This window comes from Bos grunniens, chromosome 24 (assembly GCF_055505025.1).
Source record: "Bos grunniens cultivar Pamir isolate PY7600 chromosome 24, Bosgru_T2T1.0, whole genome shotgun sequence".
NCBI lineage: Eukaryota > Metazoa > Chordata > Mammalia > Artiodactyla > Bovidae > Bos > Bos grunniens.
In genome coordinates this window covers 63,215,106-63,233,976 of record NC_141188.1, presented here as the reverse complement: position 1 = coordinate 63,233,976, position 18,871 = coordinate 63,215,106, and the positions used below count along the sequence as shown (strand labels likewise).

General features: G+C 46.5%; 1 protein-coding gene across 3 annotated transcripts in view; it reads left to right on the top strand.

The window, feature by feature from the left end:
* KDSR (3-ketodihydrosphingosine reductase) overlaps window positions 1-15,690 on the top strand; it is a 42,348-nt gene extending 26,658 nt beyond the window's left edge. For 2 of the 3 annotated variants that reach the window (XM_086373719.1, XM_086373722.1), the window contains 4 exons: window positions 242-325; window positions 3,236-3,319; window positions 7,016-7,117; window positions 11,541-15,690. In XM_086373719.1, coding sequence (XP_086229845.1) covers window positions 242-325; window positions 3,236-3,319; window positions 7,016-7,117; window positions 11,541-11,660 — 390 coding nt within the window. In that variant the 3' untranslated portion in view covers window positions 11,661-15,690. Of the gene's footprint in view, window positions 1-241; window positions 326-1,239; window positions 1,532-3,235; window positions 3,320-7,015; window positions 7,118-11,540 lie in introns of those variants that run through there. The other variant, XM_086373720.1, reaches the window with a different exon arrangement.
* Window positions 15,691-18,871: the final 3,181 nt, after the last annotated feature.

Here is an 18,871-nt window from a genome sequence, read left to right as displayed (position 1 = left end):
GGAGAATCCCATGGACAGAGGAGCCTGGCAGGACTGCAGTCCACGGGGTCGCAAGGGGTCAGCATGACTGCACACATACACACCGCTCCTCTACAGAACCAGCCTGTTGGTCTCACTACCTTTTGAGAAAATCAGGGCCACATGCGGAATGTCTGCCTGGCAGCCAGTGTGGGTTGATAAGGGAGGGTGCGAAAGTGTGTCTTGTTTTACTAAAGTTCCTGATGTTGTCTCTGAAACGCAGGTGAAGCCTTACAATGTGTATGTCACAGTTGCCTACCCACCAGACACAGACACCCCTGGGTTTGCAAAAGAAAACCAAACCAAGGTGAGTATGCCTCTCTGTGCCCCGTTTCTAGTCTTGAACGTTGGAAACCCCTTTTCCTGTTTTCTGTCTTTCCGCCTTTCAGCTTGCAGGCATTTTCGTCAGAAAATTGAGCTTCTTTCAACTTACGTGCTTGCAAGAGGCCTCAGAACTTTCTGGAACTTTGATTTGAAATCTTGGGGGCTATAGCCCTATTTTCTTTGTTACTTTTTGGCAATGCCACACAGTTTGTGGGAATCTTAGTTCCCAAACTAGGGATTGAACCCAGGCCCCCGCCGTGGAAGCGTTGAGTCCTACCCACTGGACCAGGAGGAAAGTCCTGGTTTGACCCTGTTTTCAAAGGCCGTTATTGCTAAGTCTTCAGGCTTGACGTAATGAATACAGCGCTTTCTTTCTGATGGAGAGTGTAGCTTGTAGTTTTAACTAACAAGTTAATAGTCTTCGGCTTCCCTGGTGACACCAGTGGTAAGAACTGGCCTGCCGATGCAGGAGACCCAAGAGACACGGGTTTGATCCCTGGGTGGGGGAGAATTCCATGGACAGAGGAGCCTGGCGGGCTACAGTCCACAGGGTCACCAAGAGTCCGACATGACTTACTGACTTAGCATGACACATAATACTCTTTACTGATAATATTTTCTCCTCTGGACTTAATTTCATTTAAGGACTTGAAGTGGTTGCTAATCCATTGTCTCTGCCTGGAGGTCTAATGGGCGCCTCAGATGTAACATTTCAAAACGGCACTTTAATTCCCTCTCGTTCCTGCTTAGGATTTTCCATCTCATTTCTGGTGCCCACCATTCCCACAGCTGCTCAGGCTGGAAACCCTGAAGCCAGCCTCGATGCCTCCTCTCACACCACCCTGGGCTCTGCTCTCAGGACCTATCCCCAGTCTGACTTTTTTTTTTAAACTGCAGATGTCACTACCATCCCAGCAGTGTGAGTCACCGATATTTTCTCCTGAACTGTTCTAAAGGTCTTCAACTTGGCCCGCCTGCTCCTGGCTCTTGCCCCGCTGGAGTCTTTTTTGTGGCATAGCTGGTGATCCTTGTAAAGGACAGGTCAGCTCTTGTCACTCCCCTGTGCAAACCCCTCTCGTGAGTAAAAAGCCAAAAAGCAAAACTTAAAAAAAAAAAACAATCCAAAACCACAAAAGATCAAAAACTCTTGTGCAGCATGGTCTAATAAAATGTTCTGGAATGGTGGAAATGATCTGTGTCCGCAGCTCTATAATGCGGTCACATCGTGGCTGTTAAACACTTGCGATGCAGCTAGTGGGACCGAGACACGGAATGTCTCATTTTATTTAATTTGAAGTTAGAATTAAATGCCGTATGTTGGTGTTGATGGCACTCTGCGTGTGCGGCTCCCCAGGCTCCCAGCATGCTGGGAGAAGAAGCCAGGGGCCTTGAGCCGTTTGGGGCCCCGTCTAGGCCTCGGCCACCCGCCCTCCGCGATTTCTCCTCTTCCAGGCCTCCCGCGCCGGGGCTCCGTCCGCCCCCTGCGCCTGCCGGCCGACCCCACGTGTGGGCTGCACTCTGGCCACCCTCTCTCTGGGTGTCCGAGTGGATCTTCCTCCTGTGCTTCTTTTCATCTCCGTGTGGCTGTCATCCTGGAGAGGACTCCCCTGACGTGCTGTGTCTTAGCGTCCCTCCCGCGGGACGCTCACCATCCTCCGCCCTGGCCTTATTCTCCGCTGTGTTTTCCCGCCTCTGGACTTAAACAGTAATACAGTGACTGTCAGTCATCCCGAGCCGAAAGCAGGCTCTGTGCTTTGCTCGTGTGAACCTGCCTTGACACGTAGTAGGCACTCTCTGAGCAAGCAAAGTGGGGAAGAAGGGATCAGTCCGAACTTCCCCTCTGGAACTTGTCGTTTCTGGTCTTCTTCTCTGTTGTAGTGATTCTCACTAAGTGTGAATCTGCACCTCATCAAAACTGGCACTGACGCCCCATGGCTGTATGTTTTCAGAAAGATGTGTATGGTTTAGAAGCCTTTCCCCCTATTCATTTCTTTTTGACTCTGCTTCCTAAAATGACTACTATTTCAAAGAAATAAAGTTAACGTGAATGCCCTGTTTTAAAATAAGGGACATCTGCTAGGCAGATTTGCAACATTTGATAAGTGGTCTTCTAGGTAGAAGCCAGAGCTGACAACAGGTGGTGGTTTCCCCGTGAAGGTTTGATTTTGATGTTAAATTGCTTTTTGTTTTTCCTTGGCTAAGAATTTGGGCTGACTTCTGTGGGCAGATGAACTTCAGCCTTGCTCCGTGAGCCCTGTAGAGGGCGCACAGAGCCTTTACTTCTGCCGGGGTCTGGCCACACGCGGTCGTGCTGGCCTGGGGACGCGGGAGAGTGGTGGCACCTTCCAAAGGACTTTTCTCTTAATTCAGGTTCATCAAGAAACACTTGGCTTTTATGAGCTCTCCGCTTTTCTATCTTAAGGAAATATGTTCTGGTTTTTATTTTATTTTTTCAAGCCCACATGGTAAATAAAATTAATCGTTTCATACCATTTAAGGCTTAAGTTTTGAAACTTCTAACTGAAACTCCCTTCTGAAGAATTTTTGAGCACATGGGTTGCATGTTGCTCCAAAGATTTAAAAATAAAAAAGACAAAGCAGGGTCTTTTTTTTTTTTTCATATTTTAAATGAAGCTCTGATGGTTCTCACTGGAATTAGGACTCTTGTCCCACAGAGTAACTGGGGCACTGAGGGGCTGAATTGTACACAGTAACCAGGTAGAAACTGATCTGGAATCCAGATGGACTTAGTTCTAAAAATAGGAATCCGTTCAAAGGTAGAAAACTAGAATTATGTATAAATTAGGGGAGGAGGACTGTCAAAATTATTTACTTTTTAATGTAGTGGGTAGTAACGGTATTGATAATGTCTGTTTTTTTTTCACCTTTTTAGCCTTTAGAGACACGTCTTATTTCAGAGACCACATCTGTCTGCAAACCAGAACAAGTGGCCAAACAAATTGTTAAAGACGCTGTAGTAAGTAAAACCCTTGTTCCCTTGTGAATGGTTACAGTGCTGTATTTCCAAAAAGGTATTTGTCCCAGGGTTTTTTTTCAAAATGTAAAATTACTAGCATTTGTGCGTGTGTGTACGTTAAATTCATCATATCTAATATCATAGACTGTTCTTTTCTTCCCTGGTTAATTCCATGTTAATAAGTTCTGGAAACTCGTTATATCTCTTTTTGTTTTTGAATTTTACTTTTGGTTGCACTGGGTCTCAGTTGGTGCATGGGGCTTTCCCTGGTAGTGGCAAGCGGAGGCTCCTCTTCCTCGTGCTGCAGAGGCGTCTCACTGCGGCAGCTTCTCTGCCGAGGAGCGTGGATGCTCCAGGCGCCCTGGCTTCTGTCGCTGTGGCTCCGGCCCTGGAGTCTGGGCTCAGCAGTTGTTGGCACACCGGCTTAGCTGCTCTGCAGCATGTGGGATCGTCCCGGACCAGAGATCGAAACTGTGGCCCCTGCACTGGCAGGCGGGTTCTTACCGGGCCACCAGGGAAGTCGCATGGTTGTGTCTCTTAATCTCAGGAGCAGGTTGAGCAGGCTGAGAGCCTTAGTTCTTTGAAAGGAAACCGAGATTTGCCTGTGATGCGTAAGCGGTTATGGACTGTGTCTGGCGTGTTGTCATCTTCCTCCTCTGCCACAGTATTTTCAGTTCTAGATATTTTTTTAGGTGTCTTACTGCCGCACTGGTTTAAGGATTTTCTTTTCCCTTTCCTGCTTCCTGGTATAATTTCCCCAAATGTTTACTAACAAGAAAGTGCTGCCCGCCCCCTCGGCCATCGTCCCGGTGGCCCTCCACTTTCCAGAGTTTATTCAGAGTCCAGAACGATCTTTCTCTAAACCAGGTACTGTTCTGTAGGACTACGTGTGGGCCACAAGCTTTTTGGCAGCGTTCCTGTTAACCCACATGCAGAAAAATACACATGTCCAGGGGACATATAAACATACATGTAATCCTTAGGCCCACATTGGATTTAGGAAACTTGGGGATGATCCGAATGAGAAGTGTCGGCTGGCTGGACCTTGGCCTTGAAGGAACGTCCGTTGCATGTTCAGGCCGAACCCAGCAGAATACAGGAAGCCTTGAAGGCTATTAAAACATCTGCGGACGTGGGAAGGACTTTGCCCTGATTGTGTTCAAAGGCGTAGGAAGATGGCACCAGTGGATTGGGTGGACTTTGTTTTTCCTGCTTATCTCAAGTCAAAGCAAACACACTCCATGTTTTTAATGATTCGAAGCAGCTCTTTGTATTTTGGCAGGATTCCTTTAATCTGGAGGTTCTCACGCTTCTTTCATCTCTTGAGCACTTTCCACCCTAAACTTGTCCACAGCCCCAGAGAACTTTTGGTTCCATGGCTTATCCTTATCAATATTTGCTACATCAGAAAGTGAAACTGTATCATTTAAAAGGGATTTATTCATTTAAAATGACAATGATAAATTCAGTGTATTTTACTGTAACATTTTTATAACAAAAAGTATTTTTCAAAACAAAACTTAGGGGGAAGGGGGGCATTGTTTCTCGTCCCTCAGCCTCTTTAGTGTCTGTGCTGACTGAGAGCAGCTGCCCCGTAGCTGCTCCCGCATGCCGTCTGTCAGATCATTCTGCATGAAGGGTGCGAAGCGAGGCTGGCCGTGCAAAGACTGGAAAAGGAAGGGAGACTCTGTGGGCTTTTCAGATCATTGTGGACATTCCTCTTTTTTTAATATAAAAACCTAAACTAGATGAATCGTGGTTTCTTAAAGGTTAGTCGCAATGTGAAATTGGAAATTCTAGCAGTGAACTCCGGAGAAGGCGATGGCACCCCACTTCAGTCCTCTTGCCTGGAGAATCCCAGGGACAGGGGAGCCTGGTGGGCTGCCGTCTACGGGGTCGCACAGAGTCGGACATGACTGAAGCGACTTAGCGGCAGCAGCAGCAGCAGTGAACTCTTTGTTCTCTATTCTGTGACAGCCCATCAGTCTGCCTTGCACTGTTTTGTACCCATTCATGATTTTGTAACTTTATGTATTCATCCTTGGGAAAATATGAATTCCCTGAGTTACCCCCCAAAATCGCATTCATTCATATCACTGCTGATCTTACGATAGAAGTCTTTCTGTAACTGAGAAGGTGACAGCCTCAAAATGGCAGACACACGTTCTTCCCAATTCTGGCTCAGATTTGCACACGGACTACAAAAGCTGCCCGCTTTTCTTGAAGCGACAGTCGTTCCATGCATTTCCTGCTAGGAATCTTCCATCCCCCCGTCTGAATGACCACAGATGGTCAGGCCTGGTTCTTGCTGTGGACACGGTCCGCGGAAGCAGCGGGACCCTGCCTGACCCGCGCAGCGGGAGCAGGGCTCGCCCGCGAGGCGTCCGTCCCCTTCCGCCGGCGCAGAGCGCGAGGGGGCGCCGTGTGAGGCTCTTCGTCGTGCAGAACAGTAGGAAGACGCGTCCCCGAGTGTCGAGCCGCTTCCTGTGCTGTGCAGTGGGCCCCGTTGGTGGTCTGTTGACTCACCGTAGGGTGCGCACGTCAGTCCTGACGTCCCGGTAGGTCCCACGCCTCCTTTCTCCCGCGGTTGTCTATAGTTTGTTCCCTACACCTGTCTCTATTTCTGCTTTGTAAATACGTTCATCTGTACCATTTCTCTAGATTCCACATGTATGTGTTAATATGCGATACTTGTTTTTCTCTTTCTGGCTGAGTTTTCTGTGGGGACCTAAATGGGAAGGAGACCCAGTGGCGGAGGGGGTGTGCATGCGCGTGACTGAGCCGCTGGCTGCACAGCAGTTGTCGTCGGGAAGCAACTATTAATCAGTTCAGTTCAGTTCAGTAGCTCAGTCCTGTCCGACAGACTCAGGTCCATTGAGTCGGTGATGCCATCCACCATCTCATCCTCTGTCGTCCCCTTCTCCTCCTGCCCCCAATCCCTCCCAGCATCAGAGTCTTTTCCAATGAGTCAACTCTTCGCATGAGGTGGCCAAAGTACTGGAGTTTCAGCTCTAGCATCATTCCTTCCAAAGAAATCCCAGGGCTGATCTCCTTCAGAATGGACTGGTTGGCTCTCCTTGCAGTCCAAGGGACTCTCGAGAGTCTCCTCCAACACCACAGTTTCAGAAGCGTCGATTCCTCGGCGCTCAGCCTTCTTCACAGTGCATTACTCCAATTAAAAAAAAAAAAATCAGAAAAAGGATGTCCTCCAGGGTCAAGATTGAACAAAACGATTCATTTTACTGCTTAACAAGTGCAGTTTTAAGCAAAACTGACCTTTAAAATTTTTCTTGGAGATTGAACAATTTGTTTTCTTCCTGTGTTTACTGACCATTGTAAGTGTTGGGGACAGTGGGGAGGCGCCCCCACTGTGGTCCGTGCTAACCAGACAGCGGCATTTCCCATCAGTGCTCGTGCCACGGGTGAAAATAGGCAATTAGTGTCTCAGTGTTGGCATGACTGTGGTTTTGTCTTTGGGGAGGGTCTCCCGACACTCAGAGTCTGTGGCCCACATTTTGAGAAGCCTCCATCCAGCCACCCCAGCCTGCCACGGCCACGTTCATCCCCGAGCTCACGCGTGTGCCCGTGACCGTTCCTCCCCCTGACGTGGACGGACACGGGTCATCCTTTCTGGTGTGCTGAGCTGAGTGCTTTCCATGATGCTACCACTGCCTCTTTCCTTTCTTTCTGTTTCAGCAAGGAAATTTCAACAGTTCCATCGGTTCCGACGGGTACATGCTCTCATCGCTGACCTGTGGAATGGCTCCAGTAACGTCCATCATGGAAGGGCTCCAGCAGGTGAGCCGTGCCCGAGCCTCAGGACAGACGGACACCCAGACAGACAGCCGGGCCTTTCACTGAACCTCAGTGGGCAAAGGCTGAAGGGAGACATGGCAGCTTTACCTGAGGGTGTGAAGAGTTGTTCCTGAAGTATCAGCTTTTTTCTTCCTCTACCCGGGAGAAGTAAACAGGAAATATTTTAAAGTTGTTTAGTCACTAAGTCACAGCCCGCCAGGTCCCTTTGTCTGTGGGCTTCTCCATTAACACTAGAGTGGGTCGCCATGCCCTCCCCTAGGGGATCTTCCTGACCCAGGGATGGAACCCACGTCTCCTGGGTGGCAGGCGGATTCTTTACCGTCTGAGCCACCAGGGAAGCCAGGTTAAAGATGTAACGTGAGGAATTTAGACTGGGAAGAAGTCTTCCACGTGGGGCTGCAGGTGTAGAGAGAAAGCGTCTGCTCTGCTATTAGGGTGTTAATCTGGTTTTCCTCTGAGAATGCGTCCTCTTCTGGAATTGAAAAATGGAAATCTTTGTCTTCAGGGGGTGCGTGCATGGTAAGTTGCTTCAGTCATGTCCAACTCTTTGTCCCTGTGGGCCGTAGCCAGCCAGGCTCCTCTGGGATTGTCTGTGGGATGTCCATGGGATTCTCCACGCAGTAATACTCGAGTGGGTTGCCATTTCCTTCTCCAGGGAATCTTCCCCACCCAGGGTTCAAACATGGGTCTCTTAAGTCTCCTGCACTGGGAAGCAGGTTCTTTACCACTAGGGCCACCTGGGAATCCTGGGGAGTCTCTAGGGGTTAGAGGTGGTCTTGCCTGAAAGTCCCAGGATATCAGACCAGAAACTGTCCAGTGAGTCAGACCACAGAAGCTCAGGGAGGTAAGTCAAGGGTGCGATGCAGTCCCTGCACTCACGGCAATTACAGCTCATCCGGAAGAGACATAAAAATTAGCTGCTCCTTGATGAGCCTGCTGCCGTGTCCGCTGTTGGAGAATCAGAGGTAAGGCTGCAGCCTCTGGACGCCATGAGGCTTGCAGTCTGGTGGGAGAGACTGAGGAGACTGATGAGAGAGTGCAGCGCCGCGTGATGAGGGTTTTCACAGAGGGATTGCTCTGGAAAGACCGAGGCAGGTGACGGAGGGGAGATGGGGGCTGGGCAGCCCCTCGGGTGCGGTTTATGGCAGAGCGATGTAGCCTCATTCACCCTGGAAAGTCCCAGTGAGTCGGGTAGGGAGAGGCTTCCTTCTCACTCTGCTTCTCCCAGGGGGAGACCCTCGGAAGCCCCGGGGCGTCCAGTGGTTGAGTCCACTGTCGCCCAGGGGCGTGCAGAGTCAACCCCTGCTCAGGGAACCGAGACCCCGAGTGCCTCGGGGTTTGGCCAACAACAACAAAAAGAGCAGTCACTAAATTTCTTTTAGATGTTTATAGAGAATGTGAGTAGAACCCAGTGAATTCCCACAGACCTGCTCTCCACTCCCTCCAGATGTCTTGCAGGCTGGTGTGGCTGGCTCTAACTAATGAGCTAGTATAGATACATTATTACTACCCAAAGTCCACAGTTTGCCTTGGGATTTATTCATGGTGTCATCCATCCATCCTGTGAGTTCTGACGACTATAGAGTGACCCATATCCAGCATTAAAATGTCCTACAGATAATTCACTGCCCTGAATAGTGCACTGTGCATGCTAAGTCACTTCAGTCGTGATCGACTCTTTTTGAACCTGTGGACTGTCACCTGCCAGGCTCCTCTGTCCATGGGATTATCCCAGCAAGGATGCTGGAGTGGGCTGCCATGCCCTCCTCCAGGGGATCCTCCTGACCCAGGGACCGAACCCACGTCTCTTACATCTTCTGCATTGGCAGGTGGGCTCTTTACCACTAGGGCCACTGGAAGCTCTGAATATTCCCTTGGGTCCACCTATTTCTGAAACCCTGGCAACCACTGAGGGTTTCACTGTCCTCCAGAGTTTGCCTTTTCCAGCTTCACTTTGGTTTTTACACTTTTCAAAATTATCCTTCTGCCTACTTGAGAGAATGAGGTCATTTTTGAGACTTGATATGAAAAACAGCACACCCTCATCCCATATCCCCCGTTCACCCTTCTCAGAAGCAGTCGGGCTCTGACCTTTATCTCCTTATCTCTGGAGCAGACACTTCCATGGAGGCTTTTAGCTGATTTCTTGGTTCTGGATCAGGTTGATATCCTGCTGAAGGGTGCACACGGAGCTCCCCTTTCTTACCCTTCTCTCCTTGCTCACACCTACCCCTCCCCCAACTCTTATTCTCCCTTTTTAGTGATACTGTGATTTTGGTTAGACTGCACTGAAGTAGCCATCATTAGGGCTCTTTCAATGCTGTTCACAGCTGAGCTGTGTAATACACACAACCCATTCTCCTTTCTCGTACAGTCTTTTTTATTCTTCCCTGAAATGAAAGGGTAGCTGGCCTTTTACTAGGTATTATTCATAATGATTGTGTTCATCTCCTCTTAGAAATATCAGGTACTGTGTCAGCTTCACCTTCTGGAAGGACTTCCTTGTGGAGCCTCCTGACCTGCTGTCAGGACTGGCTGCCGCCCCCGAGTCTGGCACTTGGGGGACCCCGGCCCCCCTTTGCAGTCACCCCAGGGACCCTCCACCTCTTCTCAGTGTCGGGCCCCCTGCTTCCTTGTGTCACCGGGCCTTGCCTTTCTCTGTTGATGCCCTTCTCTTTGGCTGTTTCCCTCTTCTAGTAGCTTCTTGAAAAACAGGTGCTGCTTGGGAGGCAGTGCTTGTGGCGTTTCTGCGTGGCTTGTGGGGTCGTGGTTCCCTGACCAGGGATCGAACCCAGGCCCTCAGCAGTGAAAGCACGGAGTCCTAACCACTGGAGGACCAGGGAATTCCTGGGAGGCAAATTTTTTGATGCTTTGTATCTTTGAAAATGTTTCTCTTTGTAGTTTCCTGCCTTTTAAAAGTTGCATTTACAGGTGATACAGTGAGAGTCCCTTACTGGAAAGGGCAAAAATTAATGGGTATGGTTAATTGCTTTCTTAACCCTGAGACAGTAATTGCTCTTTTTCAGTTGGTTGTCTGCCCAGGTCTGGAGCGAGCTGGTGGCAGCTTGCACTAGTCATTGTCAGTGCCTGGCATAGGGACTGCCTTTTACAATCAGTACATAAACCTTAAACCAAGAAGCCTCGATTGTAGTCTGGATATTGGAGATGCTTCTCTGAATCTTTCCTAGCTCAGAGAACCCTAAGGCTACTAAGAATCTCCATTTTGTTCTCCGTGTAGTTGCATATGTTTCAGTAACTGGACGACGATTTGTCGTCGCCTGTCTGCAGGCCCTGTGCTGTCCAGCGGCACAGAGCAGATGGCTGCTGCTGTCTCTGTTCTGCTGGTGCGTACAAAGCTCTCACTATATATCCTGATCCTTGGAGCTGGTGCATACAAAGCTTTCTATACCCTGATCCTTGGAGCTGGTGCATACGAAGCTCTTACTATATACCCTGATCTTGGAGCAGATCACAGAGCTCTCACTATATACCCTGATCCTTGGAGCAGATCACAGAGCTCTCACTATATACCCTGATCCTTGGAGCAGATCACAGAGCTCTCACTATATACCCTGATCCTTGGAGCAGATCACAGAGCTCTCACTATATACCCTGATCCTTGGAGCAGATCACAGAGTCTCACTATATATCCTGATCCTTGGAGCAGATCACAGAGTCTCACTATATATCCTGATCCTTGGAGCAGATCACAGAGCTCTCACTATATACCCTGATCCTTGGAGCAGATCACAGAGCTCTCACTATATACCCTGATCTTGGAGCAGATCACAGAGCTCTCACTATATACCCTGATCCTTGGAGCAGATCACAGAGTCTCACTATATATCCTGATCCTTGGAGCAGATCACAGAGCTCTCACTATATACCCTGATCCTTGGAGCAGATCACAGAGCTCTCACTATATACCCTGATCCTTGGAGCAGATCACAGAGCTCTCACTATATACCCTGATCCTTGGAGCAGATCACAGAGTTTCACTATATTTCCTGATCTTTGGAGCAGATCACAGAGTCTCACTATATATCCTGATCCTTGGAGCAGATCACAGAGCTCTCACTATATACCCTGATCCTTGGAGCAGATCACAGAGCTCTCACTATATACCCTGATCCTTGGAGCAGATCACAGAGTCTCACTATATATCCTGATCCTTGGAGCAGATCACAGAGTCTCACTATATATCCTGATCCTTGGAGCAGATCACAGAGCTCTGATTATATACCCTGATCCTTGGAGCAGATCACAGAGCTCTCACTATATACCCTGATCCTTGGAGCAGATCGGAGATACGTCTTAGGGACTGTGTATCAGAGCTGTATCTGAAAGCCCCTGGATGGGAGGGTGTGCGTCCCGCCGTGTGAGCTCACAGGCCTCTGTCTCGCAGGTGGTCACCATGGGCCTCTTCCGCACGATCGCACTGTTTTACCTTGGAAGTTTCGACAGTATCGTTCGTCGCTGCATGATGCAGAAGGCGAAATTGGAAACTGTAGACAAAACTGCCTAATTCTTACCCCTTGGAAAAAGACTGTCTGAATAACTTACCAGCTTGCTGCTAAGTGGGACACAGTTTTGGGCTTGCAGACATTTATGTCTTGCTTTCTAATCTGGGAGATTGGACCAGTGATCTTCAGAAACCTGGCTGCAAGCAAGGGGATCGCCGTTCAACTCCAGACTATTATTAATACTATGCAAATACGGAGGAGACCACTTGATTCTCCGAGGTGGAGAGGTGATGGTAAGGGAACTCACAGCATGTGAGCAGGATTCCGGAATGATCATTGAAATGTTTCTTCTGTTTTTTTTTCCCATTAGAAATCATGTCCAGAAATGGGTTTCTGGGACCTTTTCTTTTTTTCTCTTTTTTAACTTAGTGTGTTTTATTCCAGATGCATTTTACACATTGCCGTGGGGTATGAATGCATAATAATGTCCATGACTCACTCTGATGCTGGTGGTCACTTGTGGTTTCTTTCTCTTTGATCCCATAAAACTACGTGGGGGATGGGAGAGGACCATACCGAGGAACGAAGGAGATAAATATATTCCAGTAGGAAAAACAATGGTTTTTTGTCTTCTTTAGACTTGAATGCTTAGGGCACGTCTCATTTTTCATTCATGGAGAAAGGGAGCCTCCTAAAATATTTTCTGAAGAGAAGTAAAACCTTAGAAGCTTAAAAGTTTACAGTTTCTTCAGTAGCCATAATGACCTGAAGCTCACCCATTCCATTGTAGTTTCTTATTCTTCCCATGTCTTCCTTTCCAATTTTGCTTAGACTGCTATAATATTTTTATAAAAAAAAGAAAAGAGAGACCAGTTTTTTCCCTTGACTTTAAAAATTAATTAATGAATTTATTAAAGCAAATGAAAAAGTTAGAAAGTATGACCTTTTTCTCCTCGTAGCATGTATGTAGCTTTTAAAAAAGACTGAAGGGGGACTTCGCCAGTGGTCTAGCGGTTAAGACTGCCCTTTCAATGCAGGGGCACAGGTTCGATCCCTGGTCGGGGAACTAAGATCCCACATGCCATGTGGCACAGCAAAAACACAACGCTGACAGCATATTTCAGCTTGGGGTTTTTCCTGAGATGGTCCTGTGGGTTTTCCCCCTTTGCTGTGTCCGTGTGGTGCCTTACACTGATAAATGTTTGTGTTGAACCTTCCTTGCACTGCAGAGGTAGAGTCCATCTGGCCAAGGTGTATAATCATTTTAATATGCAGCTGAAGCAATACTTTTACGGACCCACCTCCTTATAAAATAAGTTAGAAAATGTACCCCCTTCCGTTTTCTGCCGGTGTTGGGGGGTGGGGTGGGGGCTCCTGCGGAGGCGCCCTCGAGGCGGGCACTGGCAGCAGCCTCAGTTTACTCATTAAGAAAAAACTAGCACGACAGGGCTGCCCGGTGTTGAAGACGCTTGTTTCTGAAATGAAATGATCGCCCTATTCTTTCCATGACTCCACTGACCTTGAGAACATCTCCTACCGCGTGTTAAGCAAGCCCAGCCGTGGTCGCTGGCACAGCGCAGGCCTGGACGCGCTGTTGCTCCCGGGACGCGGCCCGCTGTCCACTGGCGGATCCGCGGCGAGGCCGGTGAGCCGCTCCGTCAGCGGATGCGCTCTGCAGACCTGAGACCCGAGGGCGGCGCCCTCGTGCCGAGCCCCGCGCTCTCGCACACGCGGTGAGCTTATGCATCTCCACATTCCAGTTCCTTTTAGTGAGAAAAGACCACTGCTTTGGAAGAGAACAGCAGCTGTACAAGAGATTAAAGATCTGAACACTGACAAACCTTTTTTACTCTTGAGTTTTTGAACTCTTGACTTTCAAATGACTTAATTTTTACAAAGTAAGATGTTTAATGGCTTTAATCCACAGTGTCTTTTTAAAAGACATGAGAATAACACATGTTCAAACACTGACAGAGATAGAAGAAATTATTATTTAATATATAAGTTGCTTGGGATGACTTCATTGCAGTCTATCGGGGTGGGTTGAACCCATAAAGTTTTCATGAATCTCTCAGCCTTTAGGAGCCATCGTCTGCAAACTCTGTTGAGTCATATCGGGCAGCTTCTAAAAGGGAGTAATGACTATATTTTCCTCATTCCCAGAAAACAGATACAAAGTAAAAGCTGGGTGTTTCTCAATTTTATTCTTTTCTCGTAAGTGTTTCTTGAATGTGGGTATCTTCTACTGATGGTCTATATTAAAGTCTGGTCCAAAATGGTGCATTCTTAAATTAACTATTTTACAGTAGTTATTTCAATATACATTTCTCAAGGTATTCTCAGAGAGACTTCAGTCATTCCAGGTCACCTACTACCTGAACAAATCTAAGAGCCCCTGTTCCACAACAGGGAGATGGCCCCAACTGAGATGAAGCGCGAGCATGAGAGCAGATTCGTGGAAATTATAGCATCAGGGAATTATAGCACAAGATTCATGGAAATAGAGCATCTGTCAGAGATGGCAGAGGTCTACAGTTTTGTAAACAAAAAGGTTTGAAAACTGAGGTGTTCCTTTTTTTCTTCCTACACTTGGTGCCATAAGGCACTTGATAGCAAAACCTGACTTGAGATTCCTGTAGTTTTTATTTATGTCACACCATGGGCTGATCACTTGTCTGAAGAAGTACCAACGGTTTTGATGACAGGGATTGCCCTAGACTCTGTGGAGATGTTTTTTTATAATATCCAGCGTAGACCCCGTATTCCCCGTATTACCTTTTCAAAATGTTAAAGAAAAAAAATTTTTTTTGGATGGGTGATTGTAGACACTTAATGAGCATCACACAGTGACCTGGCTTCATCTAAATCGTGAAACTATTACAAGGCAAATTCTACTTTTTATCTTTTTTGGCTCAATTCTTATTAAACCGTTTATTACACTGATTTCTTTTTTGCTCGGAAAGAAGAGAAAGACTGAATCAGACTGCAGATTGTTAGGGAAACTATTGGCTTTTTTTTTTTTTTAAGGATCACATTGATTCAACACTTTCTATTGTGCTCAGAAGTGGGTAAGTCTTACTTGTGACAGAAGAAGTTTAATCATAATTCTGTTGAAAGGTGGATTCCGTGTATGTGACCAACAATAGCTTATTATGTGAGTTTCAGGTCTGATGTGCCTGCCTGTACTAGGTTGGGTTGTACTATTTTATTATAATGTATTTGTGAGTATATTTATTTTAATGTTTAATGTTATTCAGCCATTGAAATTGCAAAGTATGCTCAAGGACCCTATGTCATTGAAAAAGGTATGAAAATTCTCATTTATTTTTGCCAAAACAAAGTCAAGAGTGTTGTTCTTTTCTATGTATTTAAAATTTAACTTTGACAGCTGAAAGGAGAAGAAATTAAGAATGCTGTTAGTGATGGCCCCTTTACATGAAATTGGATTTGTTTCATTATAAGTCTCTGTTTGGATCCAGTAAACCATTTATTTTTGATTCTTGGAAGTAAAAATTTGACAGACCATTTCTAATATTAAATGACAAAACCTTTTTCATAATAGTTGCTTTGATTCAAAGAATTGTATGTCTTTGTCTTTTCAGAAGAAGGTAGTCCCATAATAATTTTTTTAAAGTGAATTGTATCAACATATTTAATTTTATTATATCATATTACAATTTAAATATGTCTTAACTTACTTGAGGACACTTAAGCTATTCATACTTTTTGACCTAAAATGTTTTGTATCTTTCTCATTTCCTTAACTTCTTAGTGACTCAGCGTTGAAAAATACCTACTAACCATAATCTTCCATATTCTGGACTAAATCTTGTTTAGTTCAGAGCAGTGATGGCAGATTTGTTTTTTTGAAGAGGAGAGACTAGCTATTATATTTTACAGTTGCTTGAGGTGACAACTCTAAAGGCATTTTTAAACTGATGAGTGCATATGGCTATTTTGATATATAATAGAACCTGTGTTTGCTACTTTAGAAGCTTTTGTGGCAGAATTGTAACCTAATTTTCATATCTTGTATTTCTGAATCACGACAAAAAATAAATGGGGAACATGCTTTACAGATTTGAAAACGTATTTCTTAGAAATGTGCATTTTTAAAGACACATTTAAGCAAAACACCAGTCTCTTTCGTGATATTATCCTAACCTTACATCTTAAACACTTGACAAGGCTTAATTTTTATCGTTTTTTAGGAAGTATTATTTTCACAGTAGATGTTTCGGCCCTTGTTTCAAACAATGTTCTGGATTTGTGTGACTCTAGTGTGGGATATATGAATAAAAGGAAGAAATATGGAATTTAAGAAAATTTCTTAGGTAATTATGTTTCATACACAAATTGATTTTCTATGCTTTAAGGCTTCATATTCCAACAAGGAAATATCTTCTAGACTCTGAAGGGCACAGAAGAGAGAGATGGGAAAGAACACGCCTTAATATTTCTCGATCCTTAAATAGAAAAATTGTGGTCACATTGACCAGAGATGCCTTGGATGGCTTGATTGGCAAATTGAACCTTTCTTTCAGTTTGAGCCACTTGTATACATAAATGGCATAGGATATGCCCTCTGTAGTTTTTATGTTTGGATGTTTAAAAGGGAAATCATTTCTTGACTTCTGTCCCACTCTTGATTTTATACACCCCATTCTCATTCGGCCTGTATTTATCGAATGCCTGTGAGGAGCTTGGTATCCAGGCACTGGCAGTGTAAACAGTACTGGTGTAAACAGTCTGCCCCACCCGTGGGGATCCCATTTCTGGTGTGTCCCCCGCTCACCCCTTCATCCCTCTGAAGGCTCTGACCAGTCTTCCTGGAGAAAGAGGAACCGCTCCCCATTCCTGTCTTCAGGCTTCTGACCCTTATGCCACCATCATTTGAATGCCAAGCTCTATTCTAGGCTGGGAATGTACAGAGGAAAATATGGTCCCTGCCCTCAAATAGTTTATAATCTGGGGCAGGGGGATGCATGTCAGAAATTACATGGTGGGATTTCCCTGGTGCTCTACTGATTAAGACTCCACACTTCTGATGCAAGGGGTGCAGGTTCAATCCCGATTGGGGAACTAAGACCCCACAGTGCTGTGTAGCACTGCAAAAGAAAAAAGAGAGAGTGCCCGGTGATCCGACAATACCAAGGCATCATAACTAACATTTGGAGGTGTGACCCATGCCGGTCCCTCTTGTGAGTGCTTTTCATCTAACTCGCTTAAACCATACACTAACCCTGCCAGTGGTACCCTTATACCCCTGTGTTATCAGTGGGGCACAGGCACAGAGGTTAGGTAGCTAGACCAAGGTCACAGCAGCAAAGCGATGAAGCCTGGATCCAAACGGGCTTTCTGACTTGGAGACTCCTGGCATCCACGTGAAACCTCTTTTAGTGGCACGAGTGGAATCCCTGGACTGTCTGGGACAGGCGGGCAAGTTCACATGGAAGGAAGAAGCGGTTCAGATCAACCTTGAGGAATGAATATGAATTTGCCACAAGAAAGCTGGGTTCCTTTCAGGGAGACAAGCATATGTGCAAGGAGAAGAGGGGAGAGACCCTGGCGTCTCCCAGAAAGCCCGTGGCGGTAACGCAGCTCCAGGAGAGGGTGAGCGGACTGGCCGGGGGGGCGGTCTCGGGGTGGGGGCCTTGGGGGGAGGTCTCGGGGGGCAGGCTTGGGCCACATCACCCCACCTGGAGGAGCTAAGGCTTCGGCCTCTGAAGACTAACTCTGAGCACAAACAGGGAATGGCTGGAATTTGTAAAGATCATGGCTCTCTGAAATTTAGGGGTGGCTGAGCCCTTGAGCTTTGGAATAAACATTCCTCAGTAGTTTGGGGGAAAAAAGTCAGATACATATTGTTATGGGTTGACTTGTGAGTCCTTAAAAGGTGCTGATGTCCTCATCCTCAGAACCCCTGGATGTGACCTTACTGGGAATGGGGTCCTCACAGATATAACCAAATTAAGGTGAGGCTATTAGTGTCCTCATCCAATATGACTGGTTGCCTCATGAAAATAGGAGAAAGCAGAGAAACTGGGAGAAGGCCACGGGAAGACAGTGGCATGGAGAGAAGTAGTGCAGTTGCAAGCCAAGGATTGCCAGCCTCCAACGCAAGCTAGGAAGAGGAGGAAAGATCTTTCCCTAGAGCCTTCAGAGGGAGCATGGCCCTACCGACACCTTGATTTGGGACTTTGAGGTGCCAAAACTGTGGGAGAGTAAATTTCTGCTCCAAGTCATCCAGTTAGTGGTCCTTTGTTACTACGGCCCTAGATAACAATGGACTAACTTTGCTTTTTCTAAACGTGCTCATCGGTAGTTCATGTCTGGGAGATACTGTGTCTTGTGCTAAAGAGCATAAGGGGGCTTGCCTGGTGGTCCAGGGGTTGAGAATCCGCTTGCGCGTGCAGAGGACACCCGCTCGACCCCTGCTCCAGGGGGATCTCACGTGCCCCGAGGCAACTAAACCCCTGTGCCTGAACCACAGTGCTCCAGAGCCTGGGTGCTGCCACTGCTGACGCCCGAGCACCAAGAGCCTGTCTCCACGGCAAGAGGAGCCGCTGTGGCGAGAAGCCCCTGTGCGTGCAGACCTAGTCCAACAAGGAGTGAAGAGCATAGAGAATAAACATTGGTTATTGCACATAAGAATATAAATTCTTTGCCTGTTCTCAGTACTATGGTGTTTCATGTTAATCCAACAAGAGGAGTAAGCATTTGAAAAGTATAAGTTCCTAGTCTCAGTTTATTCACTTCAAGTGCCAAGTCATTAATCTGAAAGGAAAAAAATTGCCAGGAGTGAATTTACTGTGCTTTCCTTTGTACACGTTTGCTGGCTAAATTTGCACAATAAAATGATTTACCTGCACTTCACTGCCTGGTTTCAAAAGTTGTTGCTTAATTCCAAACATTTTATTGAGCTTTAGGACCCACTAAAAGTTAGCCAGGTGGGTTTCCTGGTTACATCAGGGCTTGTTGGTTTAGATCTCATAAAAGAGATTCCTGATGAGGACACGCATGTACAGAAGAGGGAGGGGCTCTGGAGTGTAAATGAGTCAGGAAGTCTATTACTGTTACTATACTAACTAATGTGGAATTAGTATTATAACATTATCGTGCAATGTTTGCCACAAAGTATGCAAACCGTCCTAGAGCACAGGGCAGTATGTAGCATAAGCGTTTATAATGTGTAAGATACTATGTCAGTTATATCTCAGTAAAGCTGGAAACAACGTAGAAATACTCGAAATTGGAAGCTAGTCTTTTGGCT